General features: G+C 35.4%; 1 protein-coding gene across 7 annotated transcripts in view; it reads left to right on the plus strand.

Annotated features, from left to right (window-relative positions):
• nckap1 (NCK-associated protein 1) overlaps positions 1 to 18,601 on the plus strand; it is a 54,010-nt gene that overhangs the window by 12,057 nt on the left and 23,352 nt on the right. For 2 of the 7 annotated variants that reach the window (XM_082176668.1, XM_082176671.1), the window contains exons 2-15: positions 271 to 381; positions 7,650 to 7,742; positions 8,335 to 8,391; positions 8,495 to 8,637; positions 8,761 to 8,851; positions 8,983 to 9,120; positions 10,684 to 10,732; positions 11,338 to 11,494; positions 11,685 to 11,741; positions 11,906 to 12,109; positions 12,492 to 12,624; positions 12,976 to 13,057; positions 13,550 to 13,608; positions 17,979 to 18,148. In XM_082176668.1, coding sequence (XP_082032794.1) covers positions 271 to 381; positions 7,650 to 7,742; positions 8,335 to 8,391; positions 8,495 to 8,637; positions 8,761 to 8,851; positions 8,983 to 9,120; positions 10,684 to 10,732; positions 11,338 to 11,494; positions 11,685 to 11,741; positions 11,906 to 12,109; positions 12,492 to 12,624; positions 12,976 to 13,057; positions 13,550 to 13,608; positions 17,979 to 18,148 — 1,544 coding nt within the window. Of the gene's footprint in view, positions 1 to 270; positions 382 to 2,549; positions 4,434 to 7,649; positions 7,743 to 8,334; positions 8,392 to 8,494; positions 8,638 to 8,760; positions 8,852 to 8,982; positions 9,121 to 10,683; positions 10,733 to 11,337; positions 11,495 to 11,684; positions 11,742 to 11,905; positions 12,110 to 12,491; positions 12,625 to 12,975; positions 13,058 to 13,549; positions 13,609 to 17,978; positions 18,149 to 18,601 lie in introns of those variants that run through there. The other 5 variants (XM_082176670.1, XM_082176672.1, XM_082176669.1 and 2 more) reach the window with 4 other exon arrangements.

An 18,601-nucleotide genomic window follows, 5' to 3' on the forward strand; every position in this document is an offset into this window, starting at 1 on the left:
TACGATTCCCATTCTTTCTGTCCTTTATTCTCTTTCAGTCTCTTCAACATTCTGGCCTTTTCTCTTTTCTTTTTCTTTTTTCCATCCACTGCATTTTCTAACTGTGATCAAATCCCTGCACTTTACCTCACTGTTCTTCCTCTCTGATCTGTCTCAAACGGTTTGAATCTTTGTTTCATGATCAGTTAGTTTTCTGCACATGTTCACAGTGGTGCTGTTCAAGCTGTTGCACTTTTAGCAGTGATGTTTTTTTTTCCCTGTTCATTGTAGGCCTGTGGAGATCCCAAGGCAAAACCTTCCTACCTAATTGACAAAAACCTGGAGTCAGCCGTGAAATTCATCGTAAGAAAATTCCCAGCCGTTGAGACGCGTAACAACAACGTAAGTTTCACATTATGAATCAAGTATTTTGTAATGACTGAGTGAATGTTATGATGTTGATGCTGATATAATGTTTTACTAATCTAATAGACTATAATTCCAATGTTTGATGTATTAAAGGTGCTGCAAGTGGTTTTGCGTTTTGTTGTTGGTGTGGTGGTTTTTATGCACTTGGCAAAATGGCTAAAACCATTTACAACAGCTTTAATCAGGCAAGATATTTGTCGAGAGATAATACTGCATGTTTTCTCCTGTTTCCAGTGGTGCATCAGTAAATAAGGTTCTGATAACCATGTTTACCAAGGAACATCCCAGTGTTTCAGCTATCAGCGAAAAAATTTTTTTTCCCTCCATAATTTCTGTCATTATATTGGATCAGAATATAATAATAATAATAATAATTTGTTACATTTATATAGCGCTTTTTCTGAGACCTCAAAGCGCTTTACATAGATGGGGGGAATCTCCTCAACCACCACCAATGTGCAGCATCCACTTGGATGATGCGACGGCAGCCATATTGCGCCAGAACGCCCGCCACACACCAGCTTACTGGTGGAGAGGAGACAGTGATGAAGCCAATCAGTATATGGGGATGATTAGGAGGCCATGATTGACAGAGGCCAAGGGGCAAATTTGGCCAGGATGCCGGGGTTACACCCCTACTCTTTTTCGAAGGACATCCTGGGATTTTTAATGACCACAGAGAGTCAGGACCTCGGTTTAACGTCTCATCCGAAGGACGCCTCTATCCTTATAGATATACCCCTCTATTTAAATCTGGTGCCATGGCCCGGATCACATCAGCTATTGTGCAGGACCATGTAAGGGGTTCCTTAATGGCATTAAACTGATTATAGAAGTACATATTTAATGTATCTGATGTTAGTGTTTGTTCAACAGCAAACTAGTTCCTCTCTATTAATGGTTCTCTACTCACCATGTGTTTATTTTTTAGCATTTAATGTAAATTAGAGCTGGATTACTTTAATATATCATATTTGTAAAATATATAAATGTAATTAATAGTAATTAATAGTAGTTATATTTCCTAGTATTTATGTGTATATATATATATTAGTGCTGGGCAAAGATTAATCGCATCCAAAGTAAAAGTTTGTGTTTGCAAAATATATGTGTGTGTACTGTGTATAATTATTTTGTATATATAAATACACACATATGCATGCATATATTAAATTTGATTTTTTTATATATATAAATTATTTATATTTATATATAATATAAATAATGTATAAATGTATATACAGTATATATATGCAAATATTTCTTAAATAAATACATGCATATGTGTGTTTTTATATATACAAAATAATTATACACAGTACACACACATATATTATGCAAACACAAACTTTTATTTTGGATGCGATTAATTGCGATTAATCTTTGCCCAGCACTAATATATATATATATATATATATAAATATATAAAACTTTAATGCTCTGCCATGACGCTTTAAGCTTGATGTCGACTAGTCGCTGATCATGGCCTATAGAGGGTGCAACAGGATAAGAAATCTTTGAAGTCCACTTTTACGCTCTGTTTCCAACAGTTAAAATGACAAATAAATGCATACTCAGAGATCTGGATGCTCAATATTTATCAGGTGAATTCATGTTTTACACAGCTTATTGTACAAGTAAGTTAATCACATTCTAATCGAATGCACTCCTGCATTGTTACGCACACACATACAGACAGTAGCTCACATATAACAAGCAGATCACATGCACATAGAAACATTCAGTAGCGCAGAAACGTATTGTCAACACTGTTCTGTGATTTATGAATTAAATAGCTTAGAAACTGAAAAGTTCTAGCATATACAATATATCTTGGGAACTAAAACCCACAGCTTCATAATATTAGTAGAGAGATTCTGCATAGACAGGTATAATTAATTCACATACAATCGCTCTCTCACTAATGCATTTATATAAATGTAATCTTTACTGTGCTACTTTATCTGTATCTGATTTAGAACGAGCAGATATTTGTGAGAAATATAACAATCCAAAGACAAAAGAGCTGATAAAAAAAGCTGTTATGTAGGAGCGATAGCCTTGTGGGCAGCGCTGTGTCATATGCCATAGCATGGCTTATTTGTACATTAATGACGTCATCAGCGACTAGTCGACGTTGACTCAAATGTTATCACATAAATGCCGATTTAAATAAAATCCCTGTTAAATATATAATTAAATTACTTCTAAATCATCCTGCTCTCCCCTTGGAAGTTTTCTGAGGCTGCCATTGAGCCCCGGCCCCCTGGTTGAGAACTGCTGTTCTATATATATTGACTATAGATCCTTTAGCAAATATACAGCTTTGTAAACATCGTCTGAGCTGATATTAAGTGGAGATGGTGCTGTAGTAGTGAAATAAATGCTCAATATTTTGTTTTCTGTGTTTCAGCACTTTTAGTCTCCCTTCTGATTACCATCATATCCCCTCCAACACCACAGTCACCAAGCCCAGTCCTTTCTTTAATGCTTTGTTCCCATTGCCACAACCCTGAACATCTTTGAAGCATGTTTACCATGCTTGGTTCATGGGTTCCCATGGTGCTCATTCCTCAACCATCAGAGAGTGATTCAAACATCACTCCTTATGGTCGTGGAATATGGAGGTTTAGTTTGAGGTCATTGTAAAAACACTATGTTTTGTCATGCAGCCCAATTATTATTATTTTTTCAAAGGCTTGATGTAGTGTCAGCTTTATTAAGTCATCGAACATGAGGTGATGTCCTCATGAGAGGGGCTTTCCCAGATCTGTCTTTCTTTCCAGGAACCTTTGGCCACCCTTAACTTGACCACAACACCACAAATATGATTTATTCTTACTGTGGAATCATTTTTGTGTGGATCAATCCATATAACCCAGAGAGGAGATGCACTCACCAGTTCTTTGTTGGTGTTTATCAGATCAGGAAATGACATCCGTTCAGCCCGTGTTACTTTAGGAATGTAGGTGTGTCGTAGTTTCACACCTCTACTGGTTTTGGTCCTGCATTTCTGCTATCACAGTCTCTGATCTCTGCGCACAGCTCTAATGACCACTTTGGGGTGTAAAAAAATAAAATAATTTGCCCTTGGTTATTTGTCTCAAATACCCCTTTTCCACCAACAAGATCCTGGTGCCAGAGCCAGTGTGTATTCTGACACCGTTCTGCACATTGGAAAATTTGCTCCTTTAACCCTGATGATCTCGGCCACTAATGTTAGAACATAGGGAGTGGGATAATAATAAGTACTATTTTTAAAACACAAAACAAAACTAGACCACTCGTATCATAATCCACAAAGTTGCCTACATTGAAATCACCCAATTGCTGCTTCTTGATGCACATTCAGTTGAAAAATTTAAACTTTAATTCAAAAATCATTTGTGTGAATTGAGTGCTAAGAAATATGTTTTAAATATACATAACTTCTGATGCTAAACCAAAGCATGTGATGGTAAAGACAGATCAGATACATCATAGTTTGACACTCAAGTAAATGGAAATTCGTGCTTGTCCTGAGTGCAAGCTCTTTACAGCCAGCACAATTTTGGAGGAAAAGAGGCAAAGATGACATTTAGCCTGGATTTTTGTTTATAAGCCGGAAGGTAAAGATGTTTTGGGGAAAACAGAGGAAAATCATCAGCATCATGACATCGATCATTTAATTTATTTAATGGGATTGTCTCATAACAAATTAACCAAACTCTTTTTCATGTGTGCTATTAAATATTTTTTTTTATATATATATGCATTTCATGTCAAATGTGTTTTGTGTTCATTTTATTCATTTTGGTCCCACTGTTAATAACCAACCACCATGTCCTTTTGAAGTGTTGTATATTTCAGATGCTGCTTTGCCTTCTACTTTGTGTTAAAGATGTTTAACTGCTTCTCGCAATGATGTGGAGCTGTGTCATGTTTAACTGTGTTTGAGTTGCCTTTTAGTGTTGTTTTATATTTCCTTTTTTGTTTTTTGCATTTTTTGCATGCTTAACATGGCTATTTTCTGGATTATTCTTTTGGTAAGTTTGGACTCCTGTGGAGTCCTATTTGCTTTATTTAGTTCCTGCTCTTATGTATATGTAGTTTAACATTTCAGTTGTACTCACATGTATATGTCAGTATTTCAGTAACCTACATGGACAAAAGGAATCTCAGATGTGCCCTTCAAATAACTCTTAAAATTCAAAGCCTGTGAATGTTCATTTGGAGTAGCTGTGATGTAATATTTGACTACTAATTGGGATGTGCTCTGAGCTTCCTTTCAGTCTGTTACTGCATGGTTACATGCTTTCTTCAGTATATTTATCCACTCTATTAAAAAAGTATATGTATAATGAGGTTGAGCCCGTTGTGCACAGCATCACATAGTTTTGCCCCAACACACTTTCATTTGAAAAGAGCGGAGATGGTGATCAGGAAACGTTTTGAACTTCAAAATAAGCCATTTTTTTAAAAGATGTATCTTTGATATACAGTTCACTTGGTTTTGTGAAAGAATCTCATGAAACCTGCAAGAACATGTCCAGGTTGTAGTACCCCAGAATAAAAATAGATAAATGCATAATAATAATATATTGGATTAAAGGAAATAAAGCCTATTTTTGTTTTGTAATATTATTTTCATGACCATTAAGGACATTTTCCACCAATCCTCATGACTGTAATCCAATAATATTGTCTGTGGGAGGGAGAGGCGGGTACACTATTTAAATGATATTATTTGTTCTACTGGGTTTATTTGAATTGATAAAGAGTTATTAAGCATTATAAAAAATAATTGAATTGAAATGTTTTATAGGTAATAAAAATAATCTACTTAATAATGGGAATATAGAAGTCTAAATAAAAAAGTGAAAGAAAATACCCATTTCTGATTAAGTAAATATATTGTCAAGATACCAAAAATCTTAGTAGTCCTAAAAATAGGCTTCATTTTCCTCTCTTTTTTATCTTTTGATTTTGAAGTGCAATGTGGCCTAAACATGTTTTTGTAAGATCCTACATTTATCACAGTTTAATCTCCCTCTCTGCTGTTTTTCATGACATCATGTCTACCCCATATAGGTCTACAGTATTAAATATCAGACTGATTTTTTGATCTTGTGGAATTATATACTTTAGTAGGATATGAGGTGAAATATAAAGAATGTAAGGTGGGGATGGTGTGGTTTGATGGAATTTGTGTTTTCTGCCTATACGTAGTTTCTCTGATAATGGGCTTTATGGGTATCTTCAGTGCATCATTAACTCTGTTAGCTCTAACCTGGTTTTCTGGAAATCCTGATAGATAATAAGGATTCAGTCACTAACTTGATTCTAGAGCACATTTGCACTACCCGTCGCTCTAGATAAAACTGCTGAAGTGACAAAAGTCTTCTCAAATCATGCAGTTTTTCCATGAAGTCGTATTTGAATTGAATTTTTGCTCTTTTGATCAAGTATGCAATATTATCCAAACTTAACTAAAAGACAATTATATTAGCGGCACATCATGAATGAAATGTTAGATAGGTGTGCATGCCTGAAATGAGGTCGGAATACTTCCCAGGTGCAGCGGTAATGCATATTTGCTCTAGAGTTGCAAATACTGTAAAGACGACCAAAGGGTAAAGGCTTGTGCGTGTCAGGACTTGATGCAGGGTTCATTCACTAGTTTGACTGTCAAAAATAAAAACTGAGAAATGCTCTCGTTCAACAATAAGGATTATTTTCTGCGGCACTGGTTGGTTTTACTTGTCCTGTCAACATTTCACTGGCTCTGCAACGAAAATGATAAATAGCTATTTTTAGGAACCTATTTTGTATGTTCTGAATTGATATCCTAATTTATATATTCATTTTTTTTATATATATATATATATATATATACATAATGTAGCTCCACAGTGGCATATGCAGCAAACATTACTGATTTTATTCAACCCATACTATTATTTACACGATTAGGTCATTATCTTTCAACATTATAGTTTCAACATTTCAACAAATTCTCATTGATATACAATCAACTTAGGTAATTGACACAATTGACAGCAGCAGTGCATCATTGAAATTCAAATGTTGAAGTTTGCCAGGCTTAAAATAGATGTACATGATCAGTGAACATAAGTGACCGTGCAGAACTAGCCTGATAGAGCAAGAAAATTCAGTCAGATGCTATGAGATCTCTCACATCCTTATTGTTGATCCCTGCTCTGAGACGTTTTATTTTGTATTTGGTGGTTATTTTGACCAATTATAGCCAGTTTCTGAATTTTGTTTTGTTACACTAAGAGGTCTGCTCCCACTACCGCTAAAAAATAAGTTATTTTTCTTTCCATTCCTGCCCCAAAAAGTAGTTACAGTAAGATTCTGTCTCGCTCTGGTGTTTTGGGGGGCGTTTAGACAGCACCGTTTGGCCATTTATTTACACGACAATGGTGTTTTGGGGGCCTGAAAAGGTAAACTTTTGAAAATGGGTTTCAAAGTGCAAGTTTTTAAAAACGATACTTTTATTGACTCTGTGTAAACTACAAAAACGTGAATTTGTGAAAACAGTGACGTCATGCGCGTTACGCGTATTACGTGTTCAGTTTATAGATGCGTAGTGTTTCTTTACAAAGTGACATCGCCAACTACTGGGCTGGCATGGATAATACAGTGTTTTTTTTAATCATTTTCACGGAACTATGTGAACGGGTATCGTTTTCATGTAAACATTCCCTAAGGCTATTTAAATGTACCCCAAAAAACAGTTTCCCAAAATCGGCGTTCTCTCGCAAAACCTTTTGAGCTCTTTGCGAGCAAACGCAAAGTTTCTCGGCGGAACACAAACGTTTTTGCGATGGAAGGCAAAGTTTCTCGGCGGAACACAAAACATTTGCGAGAGAACGCGAAATCATTGACAAATATTTTTCTTGAATTGGCCTTAATTTGAGTAACTTTTAGGTATTTAAATTTGAGTGATTTCTTACTTCCACACCCTCACTTGATAATTCAAAAGCTATCGTCGGGTCAGACCTCTACCCTAAGATTCTGTTTTAGTCAAGCTTACAGAGTTTAGGGGACAAACTGAATTCATAACTCCTTTGCATGCCTGTTACTGAGGATATTAGAATTAATATAATAGTACAGTTCTCAGCCATAAATGATCAAACGTGAACCCTGCTGATAAGTTTCCTGGTCAGATATCACAATTATGTGACCTTGCTTAATGTGATAGTGTTTAATTTATGCACTTGTCTTTTACATTACAGCAACAGCTTGCACAACTACAAAAAGAAAAGTCAGAAATACTGAAGAATTTAGCTCTATATTACTTCACCTTTGTGGACGTTATGGAATTTAAGGTATGAGAGCATTCCCACTCTATATGGGCCTCAGTCATGAAACACCAACATAATGATTGAATGTAAATGAAATGAAACATTATGTAAATTGTTTTATTTACGTATTGTAGTATTTTATTATTATTGATGTACTGTTATATTTTAACTTATTTAAATTTTTTTTTTTTTTTTTTAACCATTTCTATTTAGGTTATTATAATGATATATATAATTTTTAGTCATTTTATGTAGAACATTTGATTTCAGTTTAATAATTTTAGTGTACTTCAAGGTTAACTAAACTAAACTAACATTTCAGTTGCCAAATTTAAGTTTTTTATTATCTAATATTCTAATGTCTAATATTTATATTTTATTGTATTTTATCTTTTTCAATTAACATAAATTATTTTTAATAGTTTTCTTTAATTAACAATAATAACTCTGATATGTGATTTCATATTATTATTTAATATTAAGCATACTGTAAAATAATACATAATATAAAATAATACATAATTATATCTTTTTTTGTATTTTTTTTTTAATTGGTAAAAGACAAATTGATGGTCTTTTTAAAAAACAATATGTTTGTGATTTTCTGTTCTTCCAGGACCATGTCTGTGAACTGCTGAACACTATTGACGTCTGTCAAGTTTTCTTTGACATTGTGAGTTGAAATAATGGCAATCAACAGAATGTCTTTGAATTATTGATTTTTGTTCAATGAAATGGCAGATGTATAACAAAGTGTCTTTTTTCCCACAATGCAGACTGTAAATTTTGACCTCACAAAGAACTACTTGGATTTGGTGGTGACGTACACTACTCTGATGATGCTGCTTTCTCGAATTGAGGAGCGCAAAGCGATAATCGGCCTCTACAACTATGCCCACGAAATGACACACGGTTCAAGGTAATGCATATATGAAGTAATATATATCTTACCTAGAGCCACACACTGTAAGGTTTCATTCTACTATAGTTGTGGATATTACCAATGACAGAGATGTGTCTGGGGTCATGATTGTGTGTTCAGTGATCGAGAATACCCCAGGCTTGGACAGATGATTGTGGACTATGAGAACCCGTTGAAAAAGATGATGGAGGAGTTTGTCCCTCATGGAAAAGTAAAATCTGCATGCTACATTTAGATCAGAAAATCATATTACTCTGTTTCTCATCTCATAAGAAGAACATGGTTTAATCTGAGCTCTCTGCCATTTGTTTGTCTCTTCTCTTTCTCTCTCTGCTATGACAGTCGCTGTCAGATGCACTGGTCTCCCTGCAGATGGTCTACCCACGCCGGAATCTGTCTGCAGATCAGTGGAGGAACGCTCAGCTGCTCAGTTTGATTAGCGCTCCTAGTACCATGCTCAACCCGGCTCAATCTGACACGGTCAGGCTTCGCTATAGTCTTTAATTAGTTTTGTGAACTCTGTCATCATACACAGTTATCTTTTAAGGCAGCATACTAACGGTCTTGGCACCTTTTAAAAGACTGATTTGAAACTCTCTTTATAGCAGTAGCAAGTCTGCTAACAGTCACTCATGCACACCACACAAATGGCGCTCCTCACATGAAGCGCACAAGTTTAAATTATGCTCTCTATTGACTCCAGTAGATTGATGTTAGCATGTCAGCTCACAACCCAGTTAGCAAATAAGTGTACAGCAGCAGTAGTGTTGCCTTTTATTTCGGCCAAATCTAGCCCTGCATCCCAATTCACCAAATGGCATATACTATGCTCTAAAAGTATATAATGTTTATTGTAAAGAAAAAGTATGTACTTTTGAGTGTGTAGCCGAAGAATAGGGAAGCGGTGGGACATACTACTTCATCATAACTGTGTCTTCCAGTCTGTCGCTTAGTTAAGTTCATCATGACAGTTTAAACTGCCCTGTCACTCATCTTGTCACAGTCAACATCCTCCACATTTAATTTAATTGATTTTCCTACTATATTAGAGAGAATTTAGAAACCTTTCATGCGGAGAAAGAACTCTCCTCATGTGTTTGCATAATGATGCATTTAATAGTTAATGACCAAATGTATCTTTATAATAGTTCACAATGTTGTTGTAGATGAAATGCAATGTGGATAACACTCCAATATTTTTCAGCAGGTTAGATGGTGATTATTAATCAGTCAAATCCATTTTTCTAAACTGCTCTACTTAACGTCAGTCTCGCACAGCTATTTTTTAACACTTTTATGGATGTTTGTAGTTGTAATTGAATCCTAGTCAGACGTGCAATGGGTTGTGGGCAATATTAGCTGTTAGAGTGTGCATGGATCTGCACTTCGGATCCTAACCGGAAATAGTAGATCATCCAGGTATCTTTGGAATACGCATTTTAACTTCCTACCATTTGGTACACACTAATTCTGTTAGTCATAGGTTGCATCATAGGTATCCTCAAGCTGTTTAAAAGAGCCTCCACATTCTCTTATGCCTGAAAATAAGGGTTACAAGTTTTCCAACCATAAAAAAAAAAAAATTATTATTACTATTAAAAATAATTTTCAGTAATTGAAATATAGTTTAAATAAAATGTAAATATTAGATGAAAAACTTGAAAATATTGCCTTTGCATCTAACAGAAATAAGTTGAAGTACTAAAATGACTAAAAATATAACTCAAATAAAATAAAGCTAAATATAAAAATGCTTATTCAAAATTGTAATAAATATTCTTTATAATAGATAAATAATACTAAAATCACTAGGTGTAAGAACAAAGTGTAAACAAATATTGCTCATAGTAGATTATTGATTGCCTAACTATAGGCATTAACACATGGTTATTTAATATATTAGCATTCCAGCAAAACATTGTGGATACAACTATTGATATAAAATGTCTCATACTGTGATATAGGATTTTTATCATAGTGTATATTCCTCATAGGAACATTGAGCATTTGACCAAATATAATTTGTTGACCTGTATATTTCAGATGCCCTGTGAATATCTATCATTGGACGCCATGGAGAAATGGATCGTCTGTAAGTGTGTTATTTAAGACAACATGAAATTTATAATGTACACTTTTTTTCCTTTCTTAATAAATGTACCTATTCGTACTGTGTATGATTATTTATTGCATTTTATTCTAAAAAAATTTTTTCTTAAATTAACATCAAAATCTCTGAAATGACTTTTTTTCTGGATAATACATTGTTACGTTAAATTTCTTGTGAATGCCGTTTCATGATCGCTATGCCTCAGATTGAGAGAAGCAATACTGGTAATTGTTTGAACATTTGTTTTATTATTTTCTAGTCTTTTTGTTTAGTAGTATACCATTTAGATGGTGTGGTTTAATATTTAGCAGTTCCAGATGGAGTGCTTTTCTCACACACTTTCTGTGCTTATTTTGAGGACTCTGCATAATGTATTTAAATTTGGTGAAAGGTGTTAAATCTCAGAACACTACATTCTCTGTGAAGAATGTAGTGATCATCAAATAAACCACAATATTTCATGATCTATGTAAACAACACTCTTTACAGTTGTCGAAATCGGTGAACACAGATGGGCCTGGGTTTTTACAAATGTAACAGGAGTGTGTGTGGTTTGTAACAGTCTCTCTCTCTGTTCTGTGTCCTAGTCGGGTTCATCTTGTGTCATGCAGCCCTGAACAGTGATCCTGCGGCTCTCAGTTTGTGGAAGTTGGCTCTTCAGAGCAGTTCCTGTCTCTGTCTGTTCAGGGACGAGGTCTTCCACATTCACAAAGCTGCCGAGGATCTCTTTGTAAACATTCGCGGGTCAGCAATTTCTTCTGGCACACACATTTCTCAAGTTTTCTGTAATTAATTAGCATATTGTGTGTAGCGTTTATATAAAATATTTAAATTATCATAATGTGGTTCATGCATATATAGCATGTCTTTGTATTGTGTAGATATATATTATGTAGTTGATTGTGTTTTTGTGTGTTTTCTCCATCTTCTACAGTTACAACAAACGTGTCAATGACATCCGTGAATGCAAAGAGTCTGCTCTGTCGCATGCGTAAGTGGCCTCTTGGTATTTCTGAAGATGCTCTCTATTGACTCCAGTAGATTGATGTTATTAGCATGTTGCTAAGCTCACAACCCAGTTAGCAAATAAGTGTACAGCAGCAGCAGTGTTGCCTTTTATTTGCAATATCTATATTTTTTTATCATTTGGTCCAGGGGCTCGATGCACAGAGAGCGCCGCAAGTTCTTGAGATCTGCCTTAAAAGAGCTCGCCACAGTTCTAGCGGATCAGCCAGGTTTACTGGGTCCCAAGGCTCTGTTTGTGTTCATGGCTCTCTCCTTCGCCCGTGATGAGATCATTTGGCTGCTCAGACATGCCGACAACATCCAGAAGAAAAGCACAGATGACTTCATTGACAAGTAAATCCAATTCTTACACCTCGACGCTCAATTTTGATATGTTTCTTAATTTATGCTTTAATGAGGCCTTATGCTATGCTTTTGTATTTTTAAATTTCACCCAAAAATTCCATGATTCAGAGTTATTTTTTGTTTGTGTGATTCACTGCAATTTGCTCCCATATTGCATTACACATGTTATTTCAGTATTATGTATTTGCTGTTATAGTAATTTTTTATATTTTGAATTAGTTTCTATTTTTTCTATTTTCATTATTTTTTCATTATTTTTATTTTGTAATTTAATTTCAGTTTTAGTAATTTTAGTACTTTAAACATTTCAGTTGCCAAAGTTTTTCCATCTAATATTTATATTTTAATTAATTCCTCCTCATTTTCTCAGGCACATTGCAGAGCTGATCTTTTACATGGAAGAGTTGAGGGCACACGTACGGAAGTACGGCCCGGTGATGCAGAGATACTACGTGCAGTACTTGTCTGGCTTTGACGCTGTGGTGCTCAATGAGCTTGTGCAGGTGAGACTATCTGCTCTGTGGATTCTCCAGTTCTCCTTTCTACTGCATGAAAAGGACATAGATCAGTTACACAGTCTTTGGAGAGCAATTGCTATTTGTAGTGCTCTCATGAGATGAGGATCAGTCATGTGCAGCTGGGTAATTCAGACATGAACATTAGTCACATTATGAATCATTCACAGGATCTCACATAGGGCGTCTAGAAGAAATACATGAACTTCACCACTAGATGGAGAACTAGTATTGTCATTCAGTTCTGAGACTGCAATCAGCAGCGAGACTTGCTCGTCATGGTGTTTTAATTTTAAAATGCACACACAATTGGTAAAATAATCATGTCTTCTCTTGTAGAACCTGTCCGTCTGCCCAGAGGACGAGTCCATTATTATGTCATCTTTCGTGAACACTATGACCTCTCTCAGTGTTAAACAAGGTAGAGAACCTCTCTTCTTATTTAAACATTTGTAATGTGCTAAAAATTGATGTCCCTGGTCTTATTTATCAGATTCATTGGTTTGTTTTATAAACTGTAATATATGTGGATCATGTAATTTTATTCATGGTAAGAGCATGGATCACAATTTTTGCTGAAAATTCAACAAAAATTGTTTATGTATTGAAGAATCGTTGCATAATCCAGCAAAATAAAATTCAGTACTACACAAATGAGAAGTAATGCAGAAGTAATGCATACTTTGATGATATGGACGCAAATTAAAAGATAAAATAATAAAAGTAAGTCTGACTGGCATCATGCAAAAACAGCTTCTAGTCATATAATTATATTTTATATATTCAAAGTTTCCTGTAGTATGACACTGGGACTGATGTGGTTATTATTTATCTTTAATTTTATGATATAATATTGTCTCTTGTTGTTTGTACTCTCTCAAAATAACTAACTTTGTATGGGTGTGTGTTGCAGTCGAAGATGGTGAAGTGTTTGATTTCAGAGGGATGAGGCTAGACTGGTTTAGACTGCAGGTAAGATGATCTCAGTCGTCTGAGCCGGGTCAATACATGGTGTTTGTTTCCTATGATCCTAATCAGGCATAATTTACAGCTCTTATCTTTGCTTCCCCCTTACTAATTAGCAGATGCTGGTTAACGTAACGCAACTAATGCTCTCACAGTTTGAGGTACAGCACAACAAAAAGTTTCATGCTGACAAATGTTTCTTGCAGAAATTTGCTTATCCTTTGTCTTTTCGAATGAAAGCAATATTTTTTTACAAGCTGTATGAAAAATGACTTAATTTTGAATTACTTAGAAATGAACCGCAATGCATGCTGTTCTTTTGAAGCTCTGATTATTCAAGAAGAGCCTGCGCCTTTCATCCAGGCTCAAATAAATCAGACTTTGTCCCTGTGGAATACAGCACATTTTTTTCATCAAGTAACAGTACGTGTGGGTGGGTGGAAATGGAAGCAGAGATGGAGAGACAAGCTTGTTCATGTGTTTTTGAGGATCTGTGTGAGTGTGCGTGTGCGTGGACCTCAAAAGCCCATGGATCTGGATTGCAGTCTTTGGGATTGTCCAGTCTGCTCTCAAATGCGTTTCCTGTCTGTTGGCCTGCCCAGTCCCACAAGAGAGAAGCCATTTGACCTCTTCCCTAAAAGAATGTTCTGGGTTCAAAAACTTTTATCAACAGAATTTGAGGCATGATTTTGATGTAATACCATGATACCACAGAACTTTTTTTTCCCCTTTGTCCCTTGTATGTACTGTAACATAGTTGTAGTTATAGCACTTATATTCAGGGTCTTCATGATCATGGAAAACTTGAAAATATAAAAATATAAAAATATAAAAATTTCAAAATTATGATTCGCAGGTCTGGAAAAATAATGGTAATGAATATGCATACAGTATACTGAATTAACATACAGTATACTCACGTAGGGCAATATATTCTATATATCATATCTCAACTGGTTGATTGATTTGTATCATCGCAAAATGTAAACTATATTATCATCCTGCTCTAATCTGCTAAATGGCATTAAGGTATTATAAACATTAACATGATTTCCAGTAAAGCTGCTTTGAAACAATTTATTGGGAAAATGCTATATAAATAAGTCTAAGATTTGTTGGAAATCTTGGCATTTTTATAGAAGTGAATATATATATTTTATCTTATTAAATTGCTGTCCGTGAGTGCTGTCTCTATACTTAGGAATGCCTAAAGTCAAGTCAAGTATATTTTTATAGCGTTTTTCACAATACAGATTGTATCAAAGCAGCTTCACAGTATTAAATTAAAATAATACAACAAGGTTTGTTTCTAGTGGAATTTATTGATTGATCAAATTAAATTAAATATCCCCAAAATATCCCCAACTGAGCAAGTATGGGATATTTTCCAAGACTAAAGTATTGGAAATTTATTTTTCCAACATTGTGGGAACCTTTTACATTTAAATATTCAGTTTGGATGAATTTGTTGTGCATTTACTGATGTAATTTCTGTCGGTGGAATTTGCTCTTTTTGAATAGTTCCTTTCTGATAACCTTGTCATGTTAAAGTTACCTGGTTTAGCGACGTTATGTGGTCATGAACAAATGGAATAAAAACAATTTTAAAAACTAAAATTGCAAATAACTTTACACAGACATGGTCAGCAAATGATTTTGTCTCACTCCATCTCATATGATTGAATCAGTGTGTTTACTGTTCTTCCATTATGCAGTTACCACAATTTTTGCTTTATCGGACAGACTATTTTCTGTGGTAATGCCACAAATTTCTCAAAAAGAACTTATTTGCATTGAACCCAGAGCATACCTTCAAGAGCAGGCCTCAACCTCTTCACACAGGAGGGTTTCAGTTCACCTCTTCAGCAGGAGAAGCTGCTATCAGTGGAATGTGAACATTTCTCACAGCTGAACAACTGTTTTCTGTGTTTGGACCTTTTCCCACTCTCCATCGCTCTTTTCGCAGCCAGAGTCCTCTCTTTCACATGGCAACAAAAACAAATCGTCCCCAATAACAGCAGCGTTTATTCACTGCACAGCCTTGAGCTCTGACTGCTCTCAGTTTGCCAGGACAAAGCAAATTCAAGGATTTAAACCGTCAGCTATAGAGCAGCGGAGTGTGTTTGAGGCTGTTGACAGTTGTGGGTGTGTGGATGTGTATGTTCAGCTATGTAGGTGAATTGCATGAAAATATGTCCAGGTCGCCTTACCCCAATACCGGAAGAAAGAAAAAATAATATAATCAAATTATGAAAATAATTTTTTTTAATCAGAAATATATTTTTAATTAAATTATTTATTTTTATTTTTAATTATTTAATTTTATTCTCATTATTCTTTTTAATATTGGTGGTTATTTTTAGATTCTTAGTGCTGTTATTTAGTTTTTTTTTTACTGTATTACTGTAATAACCCGGGAGGAATGTTGTGTCGTTTTTTTTTTACTGTAATAAATTTTTTCAGAATGAGATTTTCCATCTGTCTTCCATTGTTTTTCAAAACAGGTGGTCCACCCCAAACTTTAAAGGGGTGGTTGATTATGATTTCACTTTTCTATTTTTAGCTAGTGTGTAATATTGCTGTTTGAGCATAAACAACATCTGCCAAGTCACAACGCTCAAAGTTCAAAGCAAAGGGAGATATTTGCTTTTAAAGAAATCACTTTTTAAGGACTACAACAAAGGCTGGTAGGGACTACACGACATTCCTCCCGGGTTAGTGACGTCACCAACCCTAAAATTGACATAAACCCCGCCCCCGGAACACAATTTATAGATTATCAAGACAGAATATGCTAATCAATGATTAGAAGATAGTTAACTCCACATCAGCTACATACATTTAAACATAAACAAAAAAGTTTTTGAAATTTTCAGAACACAAGCTGTTGTAGCTCCGCCCCCGTGCCGGGAGCAGATGCTCATTTGCATTTAAAGGGACAGACCGAAAAACGGTGCATTTTTGGTCACCCTTAAAAAGTGACAACTTTAACATGCTATAAAAAAAAATCTGGGTATTTTGAGCTAAAACTTCACATACACACTCCGGGGACATCAGAGACTTATTTTACATCTTGTGAAAAGAGCATTATACCACCCCTTTAATAAAAATAAAAAAAGTATACTTTTATTCAGAGAGTACGCATTAAATTGATCCATAGTGCCAGTAAAGACATTTATAAAAGAAGATGCAATGTTATTTTAAATTGTAATAATATTTCACAATAATGTAGTTTTTACTGTATTTTTGATCAAATGAATGCAGCCTTGGTAAGCATGAGACGGCAGAGACATTGAACGGCAGTGTTATAAATGTATAGTAGCAAGAAAAAAGAGATGGGTAACTGGTCTTGAAAACTTAAATATGACTGTTTTGGTGAATGAAACCAAGCAGACTAAAATGTCACAGATGTGTAGAAAAAGTCTCTCTGTAGGCACTAGAATCAGTCACTACTCCAAGTTTGACAGCAGTGAGTTACTCTAAAGAGCTGTCCTGACTCTGCTCTCTAAGCAGGGATGCCCCGTTCTCTCCTTAAATTTAGCATGCTTTCTTCTTGTTTAATGGACCTGTTGTTGAGCTAACATTTGCCAGTATATAACAACTAACGGTTCACTCAGTTCATGTCTGCTCGTCTGCATTTGGCCTCTTCGTTTCCAAAGGTGCGGTCCTATTTATCGCTATGGCCGATTAAACTACCAGCAGCAGTCTGCAAATGTTCATCTAAAAATAAGCCCTGTTTTTCAATACTTTTTCTGCTCCACAGTGGACTTCAGTGCGGTACGATATGTTTATTGTCGTTCCCCGGACTCCATAACCACAAGCTTTGTGAGTTTAGCACCTGCTGAATGTCATGTGGCATCATCCTGGCATGCCGCGCTCTTTGAATTGGCCGATCTTTAGATGATGAAAGCCAGCGCAGGGCGTGTGCAATCCGTGTTTTGGTTGAGTTTTCTCACACTTCTTATGTTCGAGTTGATCGCACTGGCTGGCACAGCTGTTTCGCTGGGGGAAAAAGAGGGGTTTTGACTTAAACACCAAAGAGAATCTGTTTTGCATACAGTCTTCATTTGATCATGTATGCTAGAGAGGAAATTGTGTTGGTTGGACATTGTCTGGTTCAAAAGTATCAAGTTTACAAAAATATTTCCCAGAAAGCCTTCTCAGAAGTTAATGATATGGTAAAACATCAAACCACACTTTTCTTCAGACTCTGCCCTGGTCCAGTTTCCAATCTGATTCGTTGCTCTTCATTTGCCTGAGGATTTGCTCATGGAAATCAAGCCCACCAAGCTTAGCCTTTGAGTTGTCAGAATAATTAATGCACTTTCATTTGATTCCAGATTAACTCTAATGATGATGTTTTTCTCTGTGCTTAGGCTTACACCAGCGTGTCCAAGGCCTCACTAGGACTGGCAGATCACAGGGAGTTGGGAAAGATGATGAACACCATCATCTTCCACACCAAGATGGTGGACTCTCTGGTGGAGATGCTTGTGGAGACTTCTGACCTTTCCATTTTCTGGTATGACCTCACATCAAAGAAAAGGTCATTCAAAGAAATTACATTAATGTGTAGAGTAGAACACTGAGTAGACAAAAAGTGGCTTTAGAAATGAAAAATTCAGAAAATGAATAAAAATGTTGACTTGCAATTCTTTATGCGAGTCAGTTAATTCTGCAGCTGCTCTGACAGGTTCATTGAATGATCTGTTATTTGCATTTAAACTTGAGTTTGAATTTTTTGACCAATATATTTGAATTTATTTGTGTATTTTATTCATTTAATTGTCTATTGTAGCCAGCAAAGACAATGCAAATTTTTTACAAACTACGTTTTAAGTCACTGCAAGCTCACAACTTGGGCAAAATATGATTCCTTTTTGCCGTGACTCTGTTGATTCAACAGTGGCACAGGAAACACTGCTTAACGCCAGCTCCACAATTGGCAGAAGCCATATCTGTTCTCAGAATCCCATAGCAACTGTCTGTTGTGCCTCTT

The sequence above is a fragment of the Leuciscus leuciscus genome (assembly GCF_965113295.1).
Source record: "Leuciscus leuciscus genome assembly, chromosome: 7".
Taxonomy (NCBI): Eukaryota; Metazoa; Chordata; class Actinopteri; order Cypriniformes; family Leuciscidae; genus Leuciscus; species Leuciscus leuciscus.